Source organism: Papaver somniferum, chromosome 1 (genome assembly GCF_003573695.1).
Source record: "Papaver somniferum cultivar HN1 chromosome 1, ASM357369v1, whole genome shotgun sequence".
In the NCBI taxonomy this organism is placed as follows: domain Eukaryota; kingdom Viridiplantae; phylum Streptophyta; class Magnoliopsida; order Ranunculales; family Papaveraceae; genus Papaver; species Papaver somniferum.
In genome coordinates this window covers 39,079,282-39,098,118 of record NC_039358.1, presented here as the reverse complement: position 1 = coordinate 39,098,118, position 18,837 = coordinate 39,079,282, and the positions used below count along the sequence as shown (strand labels likewise).

General features: G+C 37.0%; 1 protein-coding gene across 1 annotated transcript; it reads left to right on the top strand.

Moving 5' to 3' along the window:
- Nucleotides 1-1,794: 1,794 nt before the first annotated feature.
- Nucleotides 1,795-6,286, top strand: LOC113283723 (DEAD-box ATP-dependent RNA helicase 13-like). Its single transcript, XM_026533053.1, has 12 exons — nt 1,795-1,887; nt 2,208-2,381; nt 2,747-3,135; nt 3,260-3,440; nt 4,228-4,350; nt 4,424-4,540; nt 4,651-4,755; nt 5,058-5,198; nt 5,332-5,397; nt 5,512-5,670; nt 5,801-5,885; nt 5,973-6,286. The coding sequence occupies exons 1-12, from the start codon at nt 1,813-1,815 to the stop codon at nt 6,023-6,025; spliced, it is 1,668 nt and encodes a 555-aa protein (XP_026388838.1). The 5' UTR covers nt 1,795-1,812; the 3' UTR covers nt 6,026-6,286.
- Nucleotides 6,287-18,837: the final 12,551 nt, after the last annotated feature.

Here is an 18,837-nt window from a genome sequence, read left to right as displayed (position 1 = left end):
CAGTTACTTGGGACTCCTTTATCTACTTCAGTTGCTTCTTCTACTTCAGTTACTTCTTCTGCAGTTCAACTTACAGAGATTTCTTCTTAGTTTTATCTTATGTCAATCTGATACTGTATTCTTAGTATCAGCTTGCAGGGGGAGTATTAGAGATATAAGTGTGTGAATAGTTTGTGTCAAGTCAACTGGTCAATATTGACTTGACTTGTATTATTACACCCAATGTCTATGTTTAAATATACTTGTAATAATACTTTCTTAGTTTGTACTGAAAACAATTCTTTACAATAACATCAATTTCAGTGTTTCTACTCAACAGACGCACATATTTTCCCAAACCCATGTTCAGTTAAATACACGCAAAGAACAATAGTGAATCTGTATTCATCAATCAGAAACTGAATTTCTGTAAAGTCTGGTATATTCCGAAATCGGACAAGATGACAATGTTCTGCATTCTCATTAGCACTTGATACAACAATTGTCTTGTCGGGAAATAAGTTTTGGTCCGTTTAATATCAACCGGGTCATCGAAATACTAAGGTTCGGCCCGTTTGTTTTTATTTGACATCAGGGGATACTCTCTCGCGTGTGCTCCTCCTTTCTCGGTCTCGTAAAATTTGCAGGAAAAACACGAAAACACGTCCATGGCGGCCAAATCTAAAGCTTCCCTTTCTTCATCAAAGAAGAAACTGATGAGAGGTATTAAAAAAGCAGCGGAAGATGTAGATTCATTACCATGGAAATCTTCTGTTCTCAAGATGAAGATCATTTTGCTCAAGGAGCTAATGATTTCGATGGCGGTCTCTCTCTCTCTCTCTCTCCCCCTCTCTCATTAGGTTTTGATATTTCTGAATTTTGGATTTATGATGTTTGTTTGTTTTATATGCAGGTTTTATTTCTCTTGACGAGATTGATGAGTTGATTATGGTGTTTTTGATAAATAAATCCTTTTGAATCCAAGAAACTGACTCGTACTGAGGACTCTGGGTGATGATGAAGAGAAAAGTTGATAAGAAAGTAAAAAAAACTAAAGGCTAAGAAGAAGAAGAAGAAAAAGAAAGCCTCAAGGTTCTGGTAAATGGCAATTTCATTTATTTTATTTATATTCTGGAACAAGTTTGGAGATTTCATAAATAAATTTTATGTTTAGGATTTTTGATGGCTTACTATGAAAAAAAATGCAGAATATTCACATTATTAAGGGTTTTAGGGGTTTTAGAAAACTTAGAAGATTATTGACACAACTTAGGGTTTTGAAAATTAGATTATTGCTACAATTTTGGGTTATGGGAGTTTAAGTTTAGGGTTTTTGTGTGGAATAAGATTTTTCTAGTCTAGATTTTTTTGGTTGTTAATTTTTGTTTGATTTTTTTGTGATCTACAGAAGGGGATTCTACGAGTTTTTGGGTGTAGTGAAAGACATAGTGACAATAAAGTTGAGATAGGAGAGACAGTAGTTGATGAAGCCTGATTTTACGAGTGGCGGGCATTGAGGCTGCATCCATTGTTGTTGAAATCGATTTACAAGCTTGGGTTAAAGAACCACACCTATTCAGAAAGTTTTGTATTCCTGCTGGCTGCCGCGCATCAGGAAAGGTTGGTTACCAGCTAAAAAATTTATGATGTTAGCGTAGGTATGTTGTATTGGCATCTTTTTGTGTTTGAATCTTGTGTTTTGACTGTAGGATGTGATTGGAGCTGCGGAAACAGGATCTGGGAAAACACTTGCTTTTTTTGGGCTTCCAATTTTGCAACGTCTACTTCAGAGCGAGAAAAAGCAGGGCGTATCACTTACAGAGAGAGGAAATAATGTGGAAAAAGGAGCTCCTCGGTAGTACACTTCGGGCGCTCATCATAACTCCTACAAGGGAGCTGGCACTCCAGGTACCATGTAGTTTCATCAACATCTGTTTTTTTTCTCTTCTTCTAAGTTTTAGTAATTTAATGATCATAGTAATGCTCCCCAAATATATATATATATATATATAACATTTACCCATATCATCTAGCTTCGGCGGCGTACAATTACTAGTTCACACTTCAAACTAAGGTGCAAGTTAAGTGGCCCAACTATACTAACTACTGTTAACTTTAATTATTGAGAATCTGAGACTTGAGTACTATGGTTTTGTGTTGGTTACAGATATTGGTGCCTCCATTTTTTTTTGTTTTTTTTTGTTGTTAATATGCTCCTCTTTATACAGGTTACTGATCATCTCAAGGTGGCTAGTAGCTTGACAAACATCAGGGTTGTCCCAATTGTTGGTGGATTTCGTCAAAAGCAGGAAAGGCTTCTAAAAGCAAGGCCTGAGATTATTGTTGGTACTCCAGGGAGGTTATGGGAGCTTATGCAAGGAGGAGATCCACACCTTGTTGAGGTACTCTCGAATGTGTCATTTGTAAATTAATTGTAAATTTACTACTTTGCTATGGCCAGTCGGCAGTGAGAAGGTAGATGACTTTGCTGCCTACATTTTTCTAGCGCTGTTAACTTGTTATACCAAGATGCACCTTATAATGTGATGCAGTTCTATTCTACAGCCTTATAGGGCTTTGGGACCCATTAGGATACTACATAAGTGATCTGTGATAAATGACATTAGAACAACTTGTTTGGTTTCTTGCATTGACATGAGACACAGTGACCCTTAAGCCATAATAATATTGACGAGACACTTTATTCAGCAATTGTTCGATCAATTATAACTTGTCTACATCTTAATCAGTTGACCTCCTTTTGCAGTTACATTCGCTGTCATTCTTTATTTTAGATGAGGCTGACCGTATGATTGAGAGTGGTCATTTTCAAGAGTTGCAGTCTATCATTGACATGTTACCTATGACTGCCGCACCTGATGAAGGGCAGCTTGAAAATTCACAGAGTTGTGTAACGGTTTCAAACATCCAAAGGAAGAAAAGGCAAACGTTCGTCTTTTCTGCCACTATAGCGTTATCTTCTGATTTTCGTAAAAAGCTAAAGGGTGGATCTCGTAAATCCAAACAATCTTTGAGTGGCGAGTTGAGCTCTATAGAGAAGCTTTCAGAACGAGCAGGGATGAGGGCAGATGCCGCAATCTTTGATTTGACAAATGCTGCAGTTATGGCGGATAAATTAGAAGAATCTTTTATTGAGTATGTCCTCCTCTTTTAGCAATATTTTGGAGCATCTTTCATATGACCTTGATGCACTTTGGCTTTCTCTACCTTGTAACGTCATTTATCGTTAATTAATTGGGTAGTTCAATTGTTTGTGCAGATGCAGGGAAGAAGATAAAGATGCCTATCTATATTATCTTTTGAGTGTTCATGGGCAAGGACGGACTATTGTTTTCTGCACGTCAATAGCAGCTTTACGTCACATTTCTTCCCTTTTGCGCCTTCTTGGCATTAATCTGTGGCCGCTTCACTCTCAAATGCAGCAGCGAGCACGCCTGAAGGTACTTTCTTCATTGCAGTGTTAATATATATGATTTTTTCTGTGGTCTATTCATCTTTAGATGTTACCTCATTAAATCTTCTGATGTAATACTAATTTGGCTGGTAGATGTAGTCAAGGGGCTAACAACAGATAGATGTTGCAAATGGCTAGTTGAACAACCTGCAAAATGGTTACTCGAACTTTGTTTGCACAATGCTATCAGTAAATGATTCATGAACGTTGTCTATTTTATTATGGTAAATTACCAGAGTCGTGGTGGCATTTCACTAACTCAAAAACTACCAGAGAAGTAAATAATAGTGGAAACAGTATTAGTGAAGGAAGATGCAGTATGAATTACTTGTGTTGAATTTAGTGAAACTTAATGTTGTTCAGCTAAACTAAATCTCTTTGTTTGTTTGTTTTTCTTCGATGGTTTATGGTAAATTTTACATGATGGATTTGGCATTTAGAACGAAATAACGAAATATTCTTTGCTGCCAGGGAAAGTAATCTCAAAGACTGAAAACTACGTTTCTGTATCATTAGTCACTGTGTGTCGATCTGAGCAATGGAAATAAACCAACTTGATGTGTCTGTTTGGAGCCTAGTGTGGATCAGCTTCACCTCTTTGCATTATAATATATATCTTGAGGATGCCAATATATATTTCTCTATAAATCTCCCCAACATTTTAATCCATGTAAACCAGCATGTATATATATATATATATATTTTTTTTTTTTCCACTTCTTTGTGTGTAAACTAGCACTAATGATCTTCTCTTTGATCTCTTGGCTTTTCAGGCAATGGATCGTTTTCGTGAAAGCGACAACGGTATACTTATTGCTACTGATATTGCAGCAAGAGGTCTTGATATTCCTGGTGTTCGAACCGTTGTCCACTATCAACTTCCACATTCAGCTGACGTAAGTAGATTCAATTGTTGGTAATCTTCGCACTGGCTTTTTTGACCTCCTAACTTGAAGTTATTTGCTGTAGGCTTATGTTCATAGAAGTGGAAGAACTGCTAGAGCATCTACAGACGGTTGCAGCATTGCATTAATCAATCCAAATGATAAACCAAAGTTTTCATCCTTGTGCAAATCTTTTCAAAAGGTGAATTCCCTTGGAAATGAAGTAGTTATTTGCAGGAATATGTTGTAATCGAGTATTTTGCATTTAGCATCTTATTATATGTGATGACAACTAGTCTTATCTGTTCTCAGGAAAGTCTTCGACGGTTTCCTTTAGATAACTCATACATGCCAGAGGTTATGAAAAGATTATCTGTTGCGCGTCAGATAGATAAGATCACACATAAGGATTCCAAGGTAACCAGATTATATCTTGGGTGAGAATATTGCATGGTGGTTTACTTTCAAATTACCATTTGGACACAATTTTACGCTGAGTTTGCACACTGTTTAATTATTAATTAAATTTCCAGCTTCTCATACTTCTAGTGTAGGTACACAGTGGTGATCGTAACCCTAATCTCACTTCACCACCTAAATTAATTCGCAATTTTGTTGTAGAAATATAATGCTCTATAATGGCGTAGCCCAATAAGAACTTCGAGTTGTGTATGACTTGTTTCTTCACGTGCTTCTTCATTTGTTTCCCTGTTTTCCAGGAAAAGGTAAATAAAACCTGGCTTGAGCGTAATGCCAAATCGGTAGAATTGGTTCTAGACGAGGACGACAGCGAGGAAGAAAGGGTGAATAGTCATAAACAAAGAAAAGCCACCTCGTCTAGATTAATCAAGCTGCAGACGGTATTTCTAACTTCGCTCTTTCCTTTATTTCTCTAAGTAGTTGATCTTGCTGTTGAATATTAGTACATGGTACACCTATCTGACGGGAGGAATCGATCTGGATACCTGATTAATTTTTATTGCACAATTTCAGGAGTTGAAGAGCCTGCTTTCCAGACCTTTACAGCCAAAATCATTCTCGCATCGCTTTTTGGCTGGGGTAATTTCTATTATCAAACTTTTACTAGTCTGTTGCTTTAATATTGGCAGCTGTTTCATTCGTTTCCCTTTTTTGCATGTTCCTGTTTTTATATTATTATTTTGTATTTCTCAGTCTGGCGTTTCGCCTCTACTTCAACACCAATTCCAAGAATTATCTGCGAAAAAGTTGGGTGATAATAGCAATGTTGGAGAAAACAGAAAAAGGAAACTAGTTGTTATTGGGCAGGATTGTATTGAGCCACTTCAGGCACTTCGCAGTGGCGGCCATGAGGTATAACATAAATGAGACATGTTTAGTAGTATTGGTCCTTTTCATAAAATAGATCTAATCGACATTACAAAAACTTGGGATATGGAAACTTAGTTTCTAATATCATGTTAATCTCATCTACTATTTTAAGGTCTCCATGAATGTGAAAGAGACGTCGGTAAGTGGAAGGAACATCATAGAGAATGCAAAAAGAAAGAAAAGAGAAGCTAAAAACCGTAAGTACATCATATATCTGTATGAATATCATCATGTGTCTGCAATTTATAAACGAGTAGTATTGTAATTGTACTTTCATCTCCCAGGTGCCCATGACCAAAAGAGAAAAGACAAGAAAAGACTGAAGAGTGGAGAGTAGAAGAGCTTTTCAAAATCAACATTGGGACTCTGATCACAGTGCTGAAATATCAGTTTACATTTTTACTTGAATCTAGCGGATCACAGAAACCAAACGAGTAGTATTGTAATTGTGCTTTGCGAGTTGTTTTGATGCAGTAAATGCTCCTCATTGTTAAGATGATCTTGCTCTATTCTTGTAACAAATTAAAGACTTGGATAGTTCTTGCAACTTTACAGTACTTGGATTTTTTTTTTAAATGCTAACATAGCTTACATACTCCGTCTAAGGTGTTTCTGGACATCTTAAAGTGAATTCCTCTAATCGAGGGCAAGCAAATCCACGGTTGATACTGATTGATCTAAAAGTGTTGATTTCACTTTGAGTTCCATGATCAAAAAAAAAAAAAGAACGCCGTTGCCGGGGATGCTCGTTGGTATTGTTTTGGGCATTGCGTTTTTGTCTTTCTTTACCTAAACTAGTTCAAGCAGAATAAGAATATGAACTCTACAGCTTAAATCATATCAGTATGGAAGGTGTTGTAGATCGACTTCAAACTCAAATCGAACTAGTTTTGCAAATGCATCCTTAAGCTTTCCAGGTAGAAATCTCTCGGATCATTTTCAGCTCATGAGCAATATCGTAATCAATTTTCGGACCCATTCTCTCTCGCATAGTACAGCCAAGGCGGTTTCACGGTTTCACTAATCGTACCCATGTACTCTGCTGAACAATTCCATATTATCTCCGGCTTCTGAAAAAGTAATACTTTCATTTTATTTTTTCTTCATTTTAGCCTGTTATCTTTTTCCCACGTTCATCATAGTTTTATTTTTTGTGGTATCGTTGCGTGTGCCAATGCCTCCACTATTCGGTATTCCCCTATCTGCACATGCATACAAGAAATCTTGACAAAGCACTGACGAAAGTCTTCAGCACCTAACAAAAAAAACATGCTTAATTACTGGGGCGAGAAGCCAGTGATGCATTTGGGCAGCAGAAGCATTGGTTCTCAGCTTGGGAGTCAGACTTGTATTTTCGAGTTTCCCATTTATTCGATTCACCGAATACGGCTAAAATATCCTAGACTAAGGTTTTTCCATTAGAGTTAACAAAAAAAAAAGGACATCGGTCCACAATCATGACAAACAGAAGTAAATAAAAAGAAGAACTAGATTTTAGTAAGAAAATCATTACAATGAAAAGAATTCAGGAAAAAAGAAAACAAAAACACAGTGGTCTAGTGGTAGAATAGTACCCTGCCACCAGTGGTTTATTTTCGGAAAGTCAAATGTTACTTTAGTTTTCTGGGACCACTTTTCTCTTAATTTCTTTTGATGACAAGTGTCATGTGGACCATTTCTCTTAACTTCTTTTGATAACGCCATTTCTCTTAACTTCTTTTGATAACGTTGTATTTAAGCTAAAACCAGCCAATTAATTAGGAATGGAGGGAGTAGATGCATCTGCTAAAGATTCAAGTCCCACATTGGTTGGTTAGAAGAAGTCCCACATTGGTTGGTTAGAAGGAAATTTATTAGCTTAAATACAACGTGCTGTCACTTATCGTTCGGGCAATGACATAACTCGCACAATGTGGATAGGGTTCCCATGATTTTCAGATTTCATCTGAAGAAGATGTGCGCATATGAGCTCGCTTTTTTTTTTAATTTGAATCCTGGCTGCTCCAGATCAAACAAGCATATATTCTATTTGATTCTTCTGATTACATTATCATTACTTAGTGGCATCACAAAGGACGAGGTCCTAGTCATACATCTGCTTTTGGGGGTGTTTTGACAGTCATAATGGATTGTTACTCACATTGCAGTTTTGGCACCATTTCATAGTCCAACCACATATGTATGTTGGGTCACAATCTAGTTTTTGGGTCACAGAAAAACTATGTTAGGTCAGGTGGTGAAAATGCTTGCTTTGGATTACAAGGAAAACTATATAGCAATCCAGGGGTGCTTGACAATAGAATTCATGGTGCACTGCATCACATTATAGATTATCTCTGTATTTAACTGCATCCCTTTTGCAGTTAGGCTCTTAATTTTTTTAGGCGAGCAAATGCACTTCCTTAGTCAGCAACAAGCAAAAATGCACCTCCTCAATCAGCACTCTTGTTTCAACAGCAGCAGCATTTGGCCGTGGAAATGCCCAAATCTAGTTACCCTACAGCCTGCTAAACTTTGCTTTAAGCTTTATCGCTTCACTAACGTTAAGGATAACGCAGTTGTATTACAGGATAAGCACTCTCTGGATAACACGTACAACCCATGCCTTCATTCATGCTAAAAATCTTCAGGGACCATGGAGCGCAGGTGGACTCCTCTATCCGCCAATCGATATTAGCAATACAATTGCTAATTTGGGGGGTTCCTAAAGAAGGAATACTTGCAAAATTTATATCTCCAGTAAATTTGAATTTTGTTCAATTTTCGCAATCATGCTTAGCAGGTTTTTTTTCTGTTTCCCACCAAAACAAAAACCAAAAAAAGAAAGATTTGGGAGTCTGTCAGAACCAAAAAGAAAAAGAAAAAAGATTTGGGTGTCTGTCAGACAACAGCACGACCGCCACAGCAGGCCAAAGCTTTTTTATTTTTTTGCAGAACCTTACACTCGTCAGATGGAACCAGTTTTGAAAAGGCTACTGATGATGCATCAATGGAGGGAGACTGAAATGAATCAAACACGGGGATGATACTTCGACGAGTCCATCATACGCAAAACTGAGAATTCACGGGAGTAAACCTTAGCCAAGAAGTAAGTTTTGTGAGCATTAATAGCTAAATTGCTCTTGTTAAAGTTAGTAGTCTGGTATTTTAGATTTGCTCATGTCAAAGCTAGTAGTCATTACTAGCTAGATGACACTCTCTGCTTCACACTTCTGATTCTTGTGCTCTCTTCCGACATCTGTATCGAATAGTAGTTTCCATCCTTTGAGTTTAAGAATCAAGTTCTTAGGTTCTTTATTTTATCTAAACTCTAAAGTGTATCTCGACTACTCAAGCTGTGTCAATACGTAAGTTCAAACCTGGCTTCTTCCTTTGAGTTTAAGGGTCAAGTTCAACAGAGAACAAGTTTATTGACAACAAATCATTTGCCAGACACTGGCTCTCGCTGACCATTTATTTTTTGAGAGGAATTGATTAACTGGATGTTGAAGACTTGAAGAGTCATTTGGTATACAGGTTTTACTTAGAAAGAAAATTAGAGAGATACCCCTAATTGAGCTGTTCTTCGTGATCACACTCTCGGCATCTAGTACAGGCAAACTCACTCTCCACTGCTCAACACCAAATATACTGAATGCAACTTTAATAATTTACCCGCCCTAGTTTTTGACCTCTGCACAACAAAACTAGCTCCCACTGTCATGGAACAAAGACATCTTTTCGCCAGTTATTTGAATATTTTTTTTTTGATCAGCAAAAATAGATAATTATATTGATAAGTAATAAAGAATAATACAATTGAGAACACAAACACCACAAACAAATGAACAATCCTCAGTGAAATCCATTACAAGCACTCAACTCTTCACTCTCTTACTAGTTCCTCCCATCTAAGAGCAAGGTCTTCAAAGTGTACTCCATCTAACACTCCCGTTGGCTGAGCCCAGTATAGAATATCGGCTTTGATTTCCAGAATGAGATTATATACAAGGATTTCCTTATCATTAAAAGTTCTTTGGTTCCTCTCCTTCCAAATTCCCCAACAAATAGCAAATGGAAGCACGTTCCATATAAAATTTCCTTTTCTTGTGAAGACTCTAGTTTTTGTTTCAAGAAATACCATGCTAATATCTCTTCCCTGAACCCAATCCACTCCGAATGCTTTGTAGAAATATCTTCACACTTCGGTTGCCTCAGTACAATGCAAGAATAAATGATTAATAGATTCTTCCTCCATTTTACACATGTTGCATCTATTTACCAAGCATCGACCTCTCTTTTTAAGTACATCCTGGGTAAGAATGGAATTGTGGTGTACCAACCAAGTGAAAAAAGTAACTTTAGATGGTACCTTACTATTCCAAACAGCCCTATGAGGAAACACTGTATTTTCTTTATGAGCCAATACCTTGTAGCAAGATCGAACAGTGAAAGTCCCATCTTTCGTGTGTTTCCAAACCCTTGTATCCTCATTGTCACTGATAACTATTGTTTCCAAAAGAGTTGTGAGTCTCACCGCTTCCTGAATCTCCTCATCAGTAAGTCTTCTTCTTAAGTCTAAATTCCAACTGATGTTGCCGTCAGTTATAGAATAGAACTTATCAATGTTGTGGTCTTTTTTCCTTGATACTCTGAACAGGTTGGGAAATTCTATCTGAAGCTTGAGATCGCCGATCCACTGATCTGTCCAGAATAGAGTCCTATTTCCCTTGCCAATGCAATATCTGATCCCCTCCATGAATTTTTGCAATCTCATGTTGACACCTTTCCAAACCGAACTACCATATGATGATCTAATATTCCTTATATCCCATTTATTCTTCGTAAGCCCATACTTCTCTTTAGTAAGGACTCTCCACAGTGATTCTTCTTCATTCGTAAACCTCCAGCACCATTTGCACAATAACGCATCATTCATAACCCGCAACTGTCTAATGCCAAGCCCACCATATTCTTTTTCCATACACACCTTTTCAAATGAAACTAAAGCATATTTCTTCTTGTTGTTTGTGTCACTACCCCATAGAAAGTTCCGCATGATCTTGTTAAGTTTTTCTCGACTGACGCCGCATCGAATAAACTGACATGAGGTATATGACAAGTGTGCTTAAGACACTTTTGATTAAAACCAATCTTCCACCATAAGATAAAAGACTCCCTTGCCAAGACTGTAGTTTCTTCTCCATATGCTCTATAACCGAGTCCCAAATATTCTTGTGTCTATACTGGGCACCTGTTGGCATTCCAAGATACATAACAGGTAACTCCTGGAAAATGCAGCCAAGACCAGTCTCAACAATGTCGTCCGAGTTTGTATTTCCAAACTTGATTGCCGAACTCTTCATTGGATTGATACTAAGTCCCGAACTGATTTCAAAGCAAATAAGAAGAGCTCGAATGTTAAGAATCTGTTCAGCATCATCACTAGAGAAGAAGATTGTATCGTCTGCAAAAAAAGGTGTGACAGTTGTGTTCCATTTGGCTTGACTTTGAAACCTTTGTATACCCCAGTAACTTCCAGTTTTTGTACCATCTTGCATAGTCCCTCCATAACCATAGTGAAAAGGAAAGGGGATAGAGGGTCACCCTGTCGCAACCCTCTAGTACTCTTGAATTGATTCCCAGGCGTCCCATTGAGGAGAATAGAGAAGTGTGCAGTCGATACTAGAGTCTTGATCTACCTTCTCCATTTCTGACCCATTCCCATTTTGCTCATGATAATGTCTAAATATTCCAAGTTTACTTTGTCATATGCCTTCTCTATATCCAATTTGAACATCCACCCATTCGAGCCCTCCCTCAGCTTAGAATCAATGCATTCATTTGCCAATAATATACTACCTATAATTTGTCTGTTTTGCACAAATGCATTTTGTTTATTCGATATAACATGGGGAAGTACCTTTTTAAGCCTTGTAGAGAGAACGTGCGAGATAATCTTGTAGCAAGTATTGATCAAGCTTATCGGCCTATAGTCGGTCACCAGCTCCACATTATCTCTTTTCGGAATGAGAGTGATAAAAGTATTATTTGTTCTCCAATCTAAGAAACCATTAATGTCGAAGTAGTGAACCATGCTCATGAAGTCCTCTTTTATAATATCCCAGAAATGCGTGTAGAACTCAATAGGGAAGCCGTCAGGTCTCGGTGCTCTGTTAGATTCCATCTGTTTAATAGACAATACAACTTCTGTTTCTGTAATTTGAGTTTCCATTTCCTCCCTTTGCACTTCACTAATTCTTTCAAATTGTATATCTTCCATGAATGGTCTACTCACCTCCTCTTCTGTGTACAAATCAGAATAAAACTCTTGTAGTTTCTCCCCAATAGAACTCCGATCTTCAGTTAAGTCTCCATCAATCCTCAGACAAGAGATGTTGTTGGCCCGTCTCCTCCCATTTACAATTCTGTGAAAGAAGCCAGTGTTCTTATCCCCATCTGCAATCCACTGTCCTTTTCTCTTGTTTTGGATCCTTTTGTGCTCCAAATTAGCCCATTTGATGTAGTCTTTTTTGAGATTAATCCTTTGTATACGGTCTTGGATGGTGGCTGTCACTTCCTCGTCAACAAAGTCTACCTCCTGGATCTGGACTAGAATTTCATCCATCTTCTTGCCTACTTTACCAAAACTATCTTTATTCCAGACTTTAAGATATTCCTTGACTGCCATCAGTTTCTTGCAAAAGACATAACCAGGATTCCCACTGAAAGTTAAATCCCCCCACCATCCTTGCATCTTATCTTTCAGGTCGTCACTTTCTAACCAAATAATCTCCAGTTTAAAAGGCCTTGCACCTGAATACATCATAGTTGTCGACAACATTAATGGAGTATGATCTGACACAGGCCTCGGCTTTGCACTCTGAATAGTATCCCAAAACATGGCTTCCCACAATGGATTTAGCAAGAATCTATCAATACTACAATATGGGTTTTCTTGAAAGTTAGACCAAGTGTACTTAGCACCACTAAGGGGCAAATCCACCAGATCATGGTTGGAGATGAAACTTATGAAATCTCTCATAGCCCTGCTGACTCCTCGAACTCTATTTCTATCTGCTATCGATTTTGTAACGTTCCAGTCCCCTCCTAAGAATCCAGGAATACCCCATATCCCCATGACCTCTCCTAGTTCCCTCCATAATGTTCTCCTATCCTTCCTGTCATTTGGTGCATATATATTTGATATGTAGAACTCTAATTGTGTCGTCTTCGACTTGAACATACAAGATAAAGAATGAATTCCATCCAGTTTGTCGATGAGTTCAATTTTATCCTTCCTCCATAATATACTAATCCCCCCCTTGGTTCCCCTAGAAGGTATGTAACAATAATCTACATTGGGGTGGCACCAAACCTCTCTTCTGTGTTGAACAAAAAAAACTTGGAGTTTTGTTTCTTGAAGTAATACTACATCAGGATTCCATTTCAAAAGTACTGAGTTGATGGCTATTCTTTTATCTTTGTCTCCTAGTCCCCGTATATTCCACGAAATTGTTTTCTCTATCATCGGAACCAATCTGCCTTTGCCCTTTTTCTCCTGTCCTCCTTCGAGCCTGTAGGAATTGTGCCGCGTAGAAAGCTGTGAATTCTACATTTTTCTCGGTTGAGACGACTCAGTCCTTCACTAATTATACTTGGGATCTCGACTGCAAACTCTATATCTTCACTCTCATCTTCACTTACTTCCGTCTTCTCCCCTTCACTGCTGTCTTCTAGGTCCTGTGACTCTACATTAGGTGCTTCCAACATTTGTTGAACTCCAATAAGAGCGTCATCTGTTATTCCACATGAAACAGTCTTTTTAGCTTTTAGTATTCTAGATTTTCCCCTCTCCATAGCGACTACTAACGATCCCATGATACTCTCCTCTACCATGCTCTCCATCCCCCTGAGGGGTAAACCCATAAGAACCCCCACATTTGTGACTGCCTGTCGTAACTTTTCTTTCTCAGTCTTCAATTGGTCTTCCTTCCCCTTCTGCACTGCTTGTTGGTCTGAGTTCTGTTCTTCTTCGTCATTTGTGTCTGTCAATATTCCAACTTCTATGATGCCATGATTTTCCTCGACTTCTCCTGACGACCAGTACTGTTCTTCAAAAGGTTGATCTTCAAATTCCGTTACAATTGGATTCTTAGTGTTGATGGGAATTGCTTCACAAACTTCAAATTCCGTTATTTGAATATTTTTCCCGGTTAAGAATGTGCACATGCTGCTTGAATAGACATAACCGTTTAGCCAAGCCATAGAGACTAAAATATTTGTTTTGAATATTGTTGGAAAAAGAACTCTAGCCCCTGATGTATCAAAGGATCCAAAGCAACATTTAGATAAACGCCCAAGAGCTGATTTAAGATCTGGTCCACATTGAACCATTCCATAAGCATTTTAAAATTATCACTAATAAGATCAAAAAATGGTTTTTCATTCAACATATACAAGTAATACTTTCGAATTTGGACACACAGTACTAGTATCCTTCAGTTGCAAGTTATACACAATATGAGCATCCATGTGGGGCTAATCATTTTGTGGGATGTACTTTGCCTTGTGCTTTCTTCATCATCATTGGATTTTTTATTAGTTCTCGGTGATATAGTCCATTCCATGACCATTTCAGAGGTATCATTGCAAAATCTTTCATTATGAATTTTAAAGCCATGCCTTAGAAATGAAAAGTTTCGTTTTGAAAATTATTGGGTTCATGGAATAATGCGCTTCAAAACTTCCAGACATAACTTCAAATTCTGCTTCTAAGATAACGGTGAAAGAAAGGTTACCTTCCTAATGATTCAGCACTGGAATAGTTCAATTCATGAAGTATAGCCAGAGCCTAAAAAAAGACTCGAGATGAATATCATAAGACTTTGATTCCACCACTGTTTCCCCATTGTTTTTCTTTTCCTCCCGAGTATTTCATGTCTCTCCCTCACCATAGAGTCGAAGTTCTAGCAGATCAAGTACCTTTCTTTGTCTCATGAAGGTTCAATTTAAGCCTGTAATTGGTTTTTGTCAGTTAGCCAACGAAATGCTAAATATTGGAAAAACAGCAGATTCAGCACTAGTGGTCTAGTGGTAGAATAGTACCCTGCCACGGTACAGACCCGGGTGATGCATCCTTTTTTTTCTTTTTCAGACAAAAACGGGTCACCTATAAGTAACATCAAAACCCCCTTATCTTATATAATTTTATGATGACCAAACAACCCTTATTTGGCTAATTTTAATTTAGTTTAATTAATTACGCCTAGGTTGGACATATAGCAAATCTAGGTATAAAATTGGAGTTACGTCTGGAAATCAACTAAACCTAGGCGTAAAATTGGAGTTACGCCTGGAAATCAACTAAACCTAGGCGTAAAATTGGAATTACGCCTGGATATCAACTAAACCTAGGCGTAAATTGGAATTACGCCTGGGAATCAACTAAACCTAGACGTGAACGACATGCAAATCAAAGTTTACGCTTGAATTGAACTAAACCTAGGCGTAAGTTCTTCAAAAACTAAATTACGATTGAAAGATCTAGTACCGTACCCAGGCGTAACACTAGCAGAAAGTAAATAAAATCCTAATTTTACTTCGATTTCATTCGATTTAAGCACAAAAACGAGTACAAAAAGATGGGTTTGTTCGATTATTACCTTACATACACCATGGGTTGTTGTTGAGGAGTTTGAAAAATTCATTCTTCAATTGATTGAATCGGTGGAATGAGTTGAGGATGAAGTTGAGGTTGATTGAGATGTTGATTACCATCATTAAGATCAGTTTGCTTCTTCCTCATCTGTTTTTATTAGTTTTAATTGAAGGGTCATTTTGGACAAATTGTTATTGAATCAAAAATATCCCTTAACCAGATTTTTGGTCACCAGATATCCAAGTGACGCCCTTTTAAAGGAGTGTGACGTCCCAATAACAGCCTTCAATTCTTAAGTTTGCTGCCTTGGACAACGTAGAGCAGAATAATTGGTTTATGTGCTGATGGTAGGATCAAACTCTTTTCTATTGACTTGTTAATTCCGTGGGTGAGTTATCAATTTTAATGTTTGTTATCAAAATCTTGTCTTGTTTATGTAGGACTAATCATTTTTCCCTTCAACTGAGATTTAAAGTTACTAAATAGTCCAGGTTTATTTGTAGGCTTCCCAACCAAAGGAAGAATAGTGGCCGGGACTCAATACTTCTAGATTGTACTCATTCCGTTTCTAAAAGAGATGGAAAAGAAAGGTAGTGTAGATGAGTTGAAAATTTAATAACCTGAGAGATGTAATAAAAGTTCTCTCTTCAATCAGGCTGGAACTGCATTTTGCTGCTGGACCATAAACCCCGCAGCATTGCAAAAACTAAAATACATGATGCAGTCTATCCATCTGACCTCGTGGGTTGTATTGCGTGATAAAATATGATGAATTTACTCTTCATATCATTTTTTTTAACTCGTAATCTCATTGCATTTCTAAGATTACAAGAACAAGAGAAAGAAACCAAAAAACACAGTTAAGGCCCAAGTATGTGAGAAATGCAGTCTGGATATTTTAGAGGGTTTCCACCAGTTGTGGATTATATAAGCCGATGGAATGAAATAAAACTGTCTTTGGGGGGTGTAGTGTATGACATTTGCCTCTCTTTAGATTAAACTACCATTCCATTTTTGGACGACGGCCAAAGGGAGGAGTCCATATGTGGTGAAAAATAACCAATGCTGTCCCTCACAATGTTTCTGCAAAAATATCAAAATCAGATACAATTTCATCAAATCGAAATTCAAATTGACATGATTAAACAAATTGATCATGTAATTCCTTCGTATATAATCAGATTTCCAGTATAAACTTCTTAAAAAAATTCATCAGATCGTTTGATTGATTCACACTCCAAACGAATTCCTAAATAATAGAGTAATTCAAACCATGCGGTAAAGAAGACAAAGTTCTTCACAGATTTCGACCCATATACCAACAATTCGACCGATGTACAAATTTTGAAGACAGTGGTGGTTGTTGTTGATGGTTGGTGAAGAAGTGTTTAAATTTTCTGAGTAATTAGAGTTATTGGGTTTGTTTAGAACTTGAATTTGCAGGCTAGAGAATTGCAAGGAAAAAGCTAAGTGAAGACTTTTGATATCAATCTGCCTCTAACAAATAAGCATATTTGATTTCCCTTTAGAGCATATCCAATGGAGTATGAGTTTTAAAAAATATTGATGCCACCTAGGTTTTAATATGACGTGGAAGTTTGAGTTTGGAGGAGAGTATGGATTTTTGGAGACTCCCGTCCATACCGACGTCATCAATTTGTAATTAATTTTTTAAATTTTGTGAATTATTTTTCTATAAATAAGCGACAAGTATACCAAAATAGATATGGATACAACTACCACTGGAGATGCTTATCAAAACAAGATTTGTATTTGGATTCTATGTTATTAAATACCTTTTTTTAGGTATCCACATATGATAAATACTTATACTCCATTGGAGATGCTCTTACATTGTTTAAATCAAGGCTTGGAGATTTGTTTGAAGTAAAAAAAACTAGCAAACCTCACGAATTTGGAACACTTACACTCAATTAGCTGAGAAATATGGATTACTAACCACCTCTCAAGAAAAATCTTAAACCGATCAAAGATGGAGAGTTTTAGATATATATCTTGACGAAACACAAAGTTTGAGTCCAAGATAACTTTGCGATTTCTATCTATCTCGTTCTTGATCAGATATTGATGAAAACCTCGACGATTAATAAGAACAATATCAAGATACACGAGCTATCAGGTAAAAGGTAATCACCTGGTTTCATGAATCCCTAAGTGAAGTCTTTAAGTCGTATACTTAATTATGTTTCTAAGAAAAACCCAGGTTTAAAGGACGACTCTATCAAGAAACTAGGACACCGAAGTGTCAGGGATTAAATTTCCACGTTGTTAGAGTTTCTCTATTTATAGACTTTCAACACTATAGGTATCTTTGAATTCAAACTAAGATAACTTGAAATCCAAGCAAACCCTTTCTCATGCAGATGAAATTCTTGTTAGGAATTCATATAAGCATGTGAGAAGTGAATCTTGAAATTACACAAAAGAATATACATTGTGGTCTAGGATACTGGAACCATGTACAATGATAGATCATGAAAAATATGCCTTAAGAACTTATAAGCTTAATTGTGTTCATTAACATTCAAGATTTAAATCATGATTTACAAACACAAAATGATTTAGTGAATTTATTTTTGTCTTAGAATCGTTTATGATAATTGTAGCAATTCTAAACATATTCGTCAATGGGTAGGTATGTGTAAGTGTACGCATACCTATAGACCAGTCTGTGAACTCTTGCTGTTGATTAATGGGCACTTGGTATGCATGCCTTTATTCATTTACGAATCAGGCCCTCTAGGTCTTTAATGAACTCAAAAACTTAGGGTACGCGTATTGGGTATGCTTACCTACCCTGTTCCGGAACTCAAATGTCTAGGGTACGTGTATTGGGTATGTGCACCTACCCTATGTCCATAATATCTGTAGTTCTAAAAACTCTCTTTCAACAATTTGAAACATTCCCAATCGACATGGATATGAATACAACAATAACGAGTCTTATGCGATCATTACTTATCAAAATAAAAACCGTCTAAGTTAGTTAATGCATTATTTGTCATATTTCAATTATACATATCAAATAATATAATGCGGAAAAGAAATAACACAAAACACTAGAAATTTTATTATCCAGGAAACCTGTAATCTAGCAGTAAAACCACGGGACCTCGTCTACTTTGAACACTTCATTGTATTAAGTTGCAAACACTGGCATACTATCAGATTTCAAATGGCAGCGTAGTTGGAATCGAACCAATCCTTCGATATACTTATTAAGATTGAGTCTGACTGTCTAATTGATTCTCTTAAAAGTATATTGGAGTTTGTCCATACATATTGCAAAGTGAAATATTGGATGTGGTTGTTAGACCCCCGCTTTTTCAGTTTCCCTTGTGATTCTTCTAGCCAAACGTTGGTTCTCTTTAGAAGATGCTCCATAGTCCTTAGTAAAGATTAATGTTACGCTACCTCCAACAAGATACCTATTTAATTTCCTTCAAATACTATAACCAAGGTAATAAAAATCTATTTTTTGAGGGAAT